The 9,339-nt window shown below is 40.3% G+C and overlaps 1 protein-coding gene across 1 annotated transcript in view; it reads left to right on the top strand.

The window, feature by feature from the left end:
- Positions 1-9,339, top strand: part of ZNF570 (zinc finger protein 570) — a 22,073-nt gene that overhangs the window by 5,888 nt on the left and 6,846 nt on the right. The window contains exon 2 of the mRNA XM_006867327.1: positions 8,986-9,112. Within this exon, the coding sequence (XP_006867389.1) occupies positions 8,986-9,112 (127 nt within the window). The remainder of the gene's footprint in view (positions 1-8,985; positions 9,113-9,339) is intronic.

The raw sequence follows: 9,339 nt of genomic DNA, 5'->3' as shown, positions 1-9,339 counted from the left end.
TAGCATGTAACAACAACAAAACATTGGAATAGGGATAAAGACTAGGATAAACACTGGTACTGTACTGGTAGCCACATGGTCGATAGTTCAAACCTACTAACTGCTTGTTCTTGGAAACTCTATACAAGGTCGCTGTACATTGGAACTGACTCGATGGCACACACTAGAATAGGAATAAGACTATGGGCAAAGAGTATGTATTCTGTAGTTTAAAGGATTGGTGTTGATTATGCTCAATTTAAAAGAAACAAAGTTGCTGTCAAGTTTATAATTGAAATAATGAAATTGTGGCATAATATTATGTGCTGGTTTTCTAATATTAGATAAATATTACTGATATGAATATAATCTAAAGAAAATTTGGCACTTTTCTTGTCTTACAAACACGTATTATGTAATTTATAATATAGTAAATAAGGCTTTTGAAACATTTTATAGCTTTTTAGATTTAGGGATTTATTTATTTTTTGGAACCTTTGCTTTTAAATTAGACTGTAAAAAGAGTTAGCGTTTCAACCTAATACTTGAAAAGAAGTTTGTAATTTTAATAGTGAGAAACTATTAGTTGACATTAAGTTCATAATAATTTTAGAAATTAACTTTAACAAACTATAATCAGACAGATAAAAACATTAATCATATCAAAGGAATTCCCTGTTAATATAGTGAAGGAGTCTATGGGCAAAATATTGACCAACACAGGAAGCATCCAAAGACAATGGAAGGAATACACAGAATGCTCCTTCGAAGTGAAGATAGCAATACTCTGTCTCCTGTACTTTGGACATGTTATCAGCTCCTGGAGAAAGGACATCATGCAAAAAAGTGGAAGACCCTCACAAGATGGACTGACAAAGTACCTAAGACAATACACTCAACCATAGCAAATATTGTGAGGATAGTGTAGGACCAGGCAGTGTTCGGTTCTGTTGTAAATAGGGTCACTATGAGTTAAAAGTAACTAGACAGCCCTTGGAGTCGTAGTGTGGCACTGTGGGATAATGTGCTGGACCACAAGGTCAGCGGTTCAAATTCACCAGCCGCTCTTCGGAAGCCCTATACAGGGTTACTATGAGTCAGAACTGACTTGACGACACTTGACGACAGCAACAACAGACAGCACTTAGCAGTAAGAGCAAATAGTACAACCTTTGGAGTGGCAAAAAAGTGAACCCCCAATATATACATATAGATCTTTTTCTGTGGCATAACACTAAAAGTGTAAATTTTCATTATAATTAAAATCCATCAACTCAATTTTCAGGCCAACAAATTACCTAAAAATCTTAGAAATGAGTTTTTTATATGAGGGAACTAAAGTATTGCTATAAAATCATAGAAACCTTTATTAAATATAAATATCAAAATGTGCAATTATTGTTTTTGATATATCCTTTATCTAGGTCTTTAAACTTCTGAAGGTGGTGTTTCCACCTTTCTTCCCTGAAGAATTCAGTGCTCTTCGATTGCCGCCACATCAAAGCAGCTGTTTTAGTATCCTTAAGGGACTCAAATTTTGTTCTTGTTAAATGCTGAGTTTAGGAGTGAAAATAGTGTGAAGGAACAAGATAAGAGCTGTAGGATGGCGGGGGCGAGGGGGTTCTATGGTTTCCCAACAAATTTCTCACAGGACACCCCTTGTTACCCAAAGAATGAGACGGTTCATTGTTGTGATGGGGGAAAATATCTTTAGCATGACTTTCCTGGTGTTTTTCTACCACTATTGGTTTTAGTTTTCTTAAAGTTTCTTCATAATAAGTCCTATGTCCTGTAAACTTCTGAGCTGCCTTGAATTTAACTAGCTTTGGGGTCCTGGTGTGGCGCTGTGGGATGAAGAACTGGACTGCAAGGTCGTTTGACCCACAAGGTCAGCAGTTCAAACTCACCAGCTGCTCTATAGAAACTCTATACTGCGTTGCTATGGGTCGGAACCAACTTGATAGCACTTAACAACATGCAGCTGTCTCCCTGGTCTTGCTGAATGAGTGTCCTCTGTTTGTATCCTTTTGTTTCTGATAAATGGATTCTTGTAAGTACTTCTGTAAGTAATAACTAAGGAGCTCTGGTAGCATAGTGGCTGCTAATGTCAAGGTTAGCAGTTCAAAATTACCAGCCATTTTGTGGGAGAAAAATGAGGGTTTCTGCTCCCGTAAAGATTTACAGCCTGGGAAATCCTATGAGTCAGAACCAACTCCACCAATAACTCATAGAGACCCTCTAGTAGAGAGTCGAACTGCTCCATAGGGTTTCCCACGCTGTGAATGTTTACACAGAGAAGCTGGTGGCTTCAAACCACAGACCTTGTAAAATCATTAGCAGCCTCACACTTTAACGATTGTGCCACCTGGGCTTTGTATAGACAATAATCCACTGCCATTGAGTTGATTTCGATTCGCGGTGACGCTGTATAGGGTTTCCGAGGCTGTAAATCCTTACAGAAGCAGAAAATTTCATCTTTTTTGTTTTTTTAACTTTTAAGACTTTGTATACATTACAACAAGGAGTCCTGGTGTGGCGCTGTGGATTAATGCGCCAGACTGCAAAGCCGTTTGAACTGCAAGGTCGGCGGTTCAAGCTCACCAGTCTCTCCTCGGAAACCCTGTATAGAGTCGCTATGGGTCGGAACCGACTCGGCAATACTTAACAACAACAACAACATACATTACAACAGTACATTAATGATACAAGTTGTTAAATACTTTTCCATTCCTTTGGTTTTACATCAGTCGCTGCAGGTAGATTGAGCAAGTTGGCATATATTGTTGTTGTTAAGAGCTGTCAAATTGATTCTGACTCAGAGCGACCCTGTATAGTGTTTCTGAGGAACAGCTGGTGAGTTTGCGGTTCAAATAAACCTTGCGGTTCAAACCAACCTTGGGGTGGAGTGCTTATCCTACGGCACCACACCAGGACTCTGTGTATAATGTTATTATATATTATGTTGCTTATCACCGGGGTTGCTCTGGGGCAGAACTGACTCAACAGCACTTTACAACAACAGTATAATATAAAACCATATATTAGAAAACATACTCTTTTATGTTTTGGGATTTTGAGTTAGCTCAGGGTAGCTGATTCAGAGGAGGGTTGCACAGGTAATCATAAGGACAGAGTCCTAACTTGTAAGAACCAGCTTTGGGTGGCTTGGTGACTGAGGTACACTTCACTGTCAGTTGATGAAGGACAGAGCCCACCTAGCTTGTGACCTACTCTAAGGGTCTAGAGAGGGAGAAGAGCTGTTGGTCTGAAGTGCAGGGGGTATGCAGTCTCCTGAGCCTCTGATGGCCCCAGATGGTTTGACCTAGCTGGTAGTTTGGGAAGCAGAAAAAATGCCACAGAAGAATTGGAGGAATGGAGATGGGTGAGAGGGGATGCTGGGGGGGAGGCCTGGATCCATTTTCAGGTGAGAATTGGATTCATGCGGATTCCTACCACATAGTTAATGATAATTGGAGGGGAGGGGGGCTGTTTTACTAAAGAGACATTCCCTTGAACATACTTGATATTTTAGTATTTTCAAATACTTTAGAATTTTCCTTTGTAACCAAATTTTCTATCAGGCTAGGAAAGTTCATCCTCATATGATTGCTGTTGTCGTGTGCCGTCAGATTGGTTCTGGCTCATAACGACACAGTGTAGGGACAGGGTCACTGGGTCTGGTTCTTGTTTTAACAGGTTAACTCTGGCTGTTGTTGGAAATAAGCTGAGGGGACAATAATAGAAACAGAGAAGCTCTTTAGGAAATTCTTACATGCCTACCTTACTCAATCGCTCTAGCTAGACATTTCCATCTGGACTTCTGTTTGTTCTACTTTCAAAATACAGTATACCCAAAGTCTGATCACTTTTTACCACCACCACCCCTTCCATTCTGTTCTGAGCCATGGTTTCACACCTGGATTGTTGACATACTCCCCCATATGGCCTCTCTACTTCCGCTGTTGCCCTCTGTTATCAACAGAGCAGCCAGAGTGGTTCTGTTAACACTTAATGGCATTATATTCTTCCTCGTCCGCAGTGCGGCTGTTGGAAGGGATAGAAATAAAAGACAGTATAGACAACTCTTTTCAACTGCTTACCTGTAAGGAGGGGAAAAAAATGGGTGGTAACTAAAGGGGAAGGTGTGGTCAAGATGCTTTTATCAAGATGGTAGTGGTGGTTGTTACGTGCCATCAAGTTGGTTCTGACTCATAGCGATCCTGTATAGGGGTTCCAAGGAGCACCAGATGGATTTGAACCACCGACCTTACAGCTAGCAGTTCAATGCTTATCCTTTGGTGCCACACCAGGCAGGACTCCATAAAAATGTATGTGTGTAAGTAGTTTGTCTCTACATTAAAGACTGAATAGTAAAGGAACTTTGAAGAGGCTAATGGAGGGAATTGCTGGAACATGTACCTGAGAAGGTGAGAGTTGCTAAGGTCTAGTTATCAAGTGGAGAAGTTGGCCTTTGCTAGGAAAGTCATCTTTTCATTCATAAAAGCAGGAACAAGTTAGGGTATGTGCAATAGATGCCGGGGTGTTGTGCTGGGCATGTGTGGAATTCTCTTCAGATGGCTTTTATTTTCTCAGTGAAATTGAAAGCAAGATCATCAGCTAAGAGTAATGATGGGGGGAGGTTTTGAAGGTTTGAGGAGAGAGGGGAAAGAACCAAATGTTCTGTCAGGAGAGGAGGCGCTGAATTGAATACACAGATGTATTGTGGAGGCGGCATTTTGGCACACTTAAGGCTAACGCTCATGATTTTAAAGTGAGGCCAGTTGACGTGGTTGGCATGGTTTTCTCCAGCAAAGTTCAGCTATTTCTATTGAGACATATAAGGTAGATCGAGCGAGATTGTGGTTTAAAGAAGTGAGTACAATAACGTGAGAGGGACGAGGAAGTTGAAAGTGTATGTTTTCATAGTTGGTTATAACAAATGATTGTGCTAGAAAGGAAAGCTATACGGGGATGAGGACCAATGAAAATGGTGGTAAGAGCAATTGAAGAATTATTCTAATTGTGGCACCAGAGGGCAAAAATTGGAATATAGGAGGTGGAGGTCAGAGAGGGAGAATGGAAATTTAGATTCTGGAGAGTTTAACATCTCATGATTGCCAGGACTCCAGGATGGCCACGGAAGTAAATGACTATAGAAATATGGAAGCCAAGATTATGGAGAGGGTGTAGAGGGCCTTCAGAGAACTGAGAGGCGAAGTTGTTAAAATGAACTAAGATTACAATAGGAGTAGCATTGAGAAGGAAAAAGGAATAGCGAGCCAGTTCTGTTGTACTCAAGAAATGACAGACAACTGGTACCTGTTGGGAATTGGTTGTTGTTGTTGTTAAGTGCCATCGAGACTGTTCTGATTCATAGCGACTCTGTGTGGGGTCTCCAAGGCTGAAGTCTTTGCAGGAGCAGAAAGCCTCATCTTTCTTCTGTGGAACAGCTGGTGGGTTCAAATCTCCAATCTTGTGGTTCGCAGTCTCGTGCTTAGACTCCAGAGCCACTGTGCTCCCCCTGGGAACTGATAGATATCTAAAGCAAGGAGGGATAAGAGCTGATATAATCTGATGTCATTGACTCTGAAACTAGGTGTCATGTAGAAAGGAAGACAGAGAATGGTCTGGAAACATATGTGAGGAGCCAAGAGTCTCTTGCCTCGCCTTCAGGTGCTGTGGTACAGGTGATGTGGGGAATAAGAAAGTTACCACGTGACAGGACCTCAGCTGTGTAGATCTGTAAAGACAAACTGATGAAGGGAACTGTTGCTATGCTTTAGTCAGGTTTGATTAAAATTATGATTAGATTTTGAAACTAGACATTTTCACTTGGTGTACATCAGATATTTTAAGATCACCATTTAAGCGTCTCATGTGGCGCCCAGGAGCTCTGGCAGCATAGTGGCTTATTTGTTGCACCACTAACTGCAAGGTCAGCAGTTTGAATGCACCAGCAGATCCACAGGAGAACCATGAGGCTTTCAGCTCCCATAAAGATTTACAGCTTCGAAAACCCTTTACAGGGTTGCTCTGAGTCAGAACCAACTCAACGGCACACCACCACCACCATATGGAGCCCTGGTGTGGTCCTGTAGGAAATGCACAGACTGTTAACCACAAGGTCAACAGTTCAAACCCACCAGATGCTCTGTAGAAGAAAGATGAGGCTTTCTGCTCGCGTAAGATGAGGCCTCTGCTCCCATTAAGATTTACAGCTTCGGAAACCCCTCTACAGGATCACTATGAATTAGAACTGACGCAATGGCAATGACTTTGAGGGTTTTTTTGTTTTGTTTTGAATGACATTAAAGAGCCCAGGTGGGGCTGTAGGATAAGCAGTTCAAACCCACCAGCTGTTCGTCGGGAGAACACAGAGGCTGTCTGTGCCTTTAAAGATGGACAGTCTTGGAAAGCCTATCGAGGGCTGCTATGAATCAGAACCAACTTGATGGGAGTGGGCTTGGTTTGGTTTTGGTTTTATGGATGCTGGAATCCTTGGGTGATGCAAACAGTTAATGAATTTGGCTGCTAATGGAAAGATTAGAGGTTCAAATTTACCCAAAGGCAACTTGGAAGAATGGCCTGGCCATCTACTACTGAAAACTCAACCAGGGAAGACCCTGTGGAGCACAATAGTACTCTGACACACATGGGGTGGCCATGAGTCAGAATTGATTCAATTGCAACTGGTAAACTGGTGTATGGATATTGTAATTGTATGATTTGGTGATTATAACTGAAATCACAGAATCAGTGAAAAATGGGACATACATACTTAAAAAGAACACTATGACTCTATAGGATAAACACTGGACTGTGAGCCACAGGTCAGGGAATAGAAGCAAATACTGTTGAATGATGATCTACAGAGGAGATTGTAATCATTGCAATGAAATGATGAGTCTAAAACTGATGCTCTCCCATGGAAACTATTACTCAAGTCACAATAAAAACTTAAAAAAAAAAGTATAGCCTCAGACACTACAGAGTTGCTGTGAGTCAGAACTGATCCAACAGCATTAACAACAGCAACATTTACATAAAATTATTTCTGTATTTAATATCTATGTTTAGACGATGGCAAGTCATAAAGTGTTGCTACTAGGATTTCAGTTCATACGTGAACAGGTTTATTCCAAACAAAGCCTGTTTACATATGTCCCCATGATCAGTGGAAGGCCGCACTGAAGACTAGGTCTCTCAGTAATACACGTGTCTTAGTCTCATTAGGAGGCCTGTGAATAGAAGGACCAATCAAAACAGTGGCTTCCAAGGGGATCTGCTGGGCTAGCTCAGTTCAAGGCAGAGAGGCCAGCTCAGGTTATGTTGGATGTTTGGGGGATTCCAAAGAAGTAATCTTGATAGATTTTCTAGGAGGACACAGGATTATCACTGGGAGTTATTATTAAGAAGTTTTAAGAAAACTGAAAACTGCATTGGTGAGAAGAAGGTCAGGAAAGTTGTGCTGGGGGATTTTTTTCCATTATGATGATGTACCTGCTCATTCTTCAAGGGTAGCATTGATATCCTACAAGAATTTCATTGCGGAACCTTACCCTATCCATTCTAAAGCCCTAATATTACCCTCGAGACTTCTTTTTGTTCCCGAAATTCAGAGAACACAATTTTAATCCCTCAAGAATACCACTGTTTTGAGTGGCTCTTTTTTTTTTTTTTTTTTAAAGCACCCTGATGAGACTGTGGTTGCAGAAACATGTTTAAACACACTTTGCTTGGAATAAATCCATGCAAGTGTGACCTGGAGCCCTAGTACCAATATTATTTACTTATCTTCATGTTTATTATATATTTTATATGATTAAGGGAAAACATTTTTGGAAGCAAATATATTGCACAAATCAAACTGTTAACCGGAACATAGCTGTCACATCTGAAGAATGGTATTCCCTTCAACAGGAGGGAGACACTCACCTAGTATACTACTTTGCATAATTAAATAAGAAAAAGGGTTCTTATTTAATTAAGAAAAAAGGTTCTTATTAATTATTGAGAAACACTTGCAGAATTTCACTTTTCAAGAGACAGGTTCCTTAATTGTGATGAAATTGTGCCAAATGCAAAAAAGAATTTTTTTTATCCTTGATAGATTCATCTCTTTTAACTTTTCTAAACACACCTACACAATGTGTGCTGGTTTCATCAGAAAATTATCACATTATAGAAACTAAGAGTGCAGTGGGATAAAACCTGATTTATAGAACTTTACCCAGAGTCTACAGGTGGGAGCAGCATTGAATAGAATCCCCCTTTCTCTTTATACAAAATTTTGAGTTTTAATTGCATTGATTATTTGCTCTGCTTGGTCTAGTTCTATTTTTAGAGATAAATCAAGCATGTTTTGGTATCATTTATATGCTTTTGTAGATTTTTGGACTTTTCAAACCATTCATTCATTCATTTATTCAATTTCTCCAGTGAATATTTGAATGTTTCGTATGTGCCAGATAGCAATGAACAAAACCAAACATATTCTGCCTTTTTGGAGCTTACACGACTTTTATAGTGGAAATCGGAGACAAGGAATAAATATCAAATTAAGTATAGAAATCCATAAAAATTTAAAAGTTAGCTGAGTAGCACAAAGAGTTTGTGCTTATCTAACTAACCTAAAACACATTGTGATTGAAACTCTCCCAGTGCATCACAGAAGCAATGCCTGATGATTTGCTTCCATAAAGATTATGACTGAGACAAAAGCGTATGGTACAGTTTCAGACTATAACACAGGAAGCTGGTCTGAGTAAGAACAGAGCTGTTGTTGTTTTAATCGATGAAAGTAAAGCAAGATCAGGGAAATGGGGTGTGTGTTGGGGGGGCATTGCTGTTTTACACAGAAGGGTCCGATCAGCACGAAGGCCCTGAGAGAACATGTGTGATGTGTGTGAGGATGTAATATTAAGGATAGACCAGGGTACTTGGGGCAGAGTGTGTAAGGTAAGTATGTAAGAAGTGAGGGGATTTCATCCATTTCTTTTATTTCAGGAGTTAGTGACCTTCAAAGATGTGGCTGTAGACTTTTCCCGAGAGGAGTGGGATTGCCTGGATTCTTCTCAAAGGCATCTGTACAGTAACGTGATGTTGGAGAACTACAGGATCTTGGTATCACTGGGTAAGGATATCTTATCCCCTACAAAATTCAGCCTCTACTCATAAGGGGTTTTTGTTGTTGTTTTTTAATGTTTTATTGTGAATTATGTGATAGTTTACATGGAAGAACATTAGCTTTACATTTATCCTATCGTATATCATTTCATTGCCATGGTTACAATCCCCTCCATGCATCATCAACCACCCAAAGGATATACCCTGCAAGCCTGCCCCCCAGTTGTCAGCACA

This window comes from Chrysochloris asiatica, unplaced genomic scaffold, assembly GCF_000296735.1.
Source record: "Chrysochloris asiatica unplaced genomic scaffold, ChrAsi1.0 scaffold00104, whole genome shotgun sequence".
Taxonomy (NCBI): Eukaryota; Metazoa; Chordata; class Mammalia; order Afrosoricida; family Chrysochloridae; genus Chrysochloris; species Chrysochloris asiatica.
The sequence above is the reverse complement of the archived record's forward strand: the minus strand, read 5'-3'. Positions and strand labels throughout refer to the sequence as shown.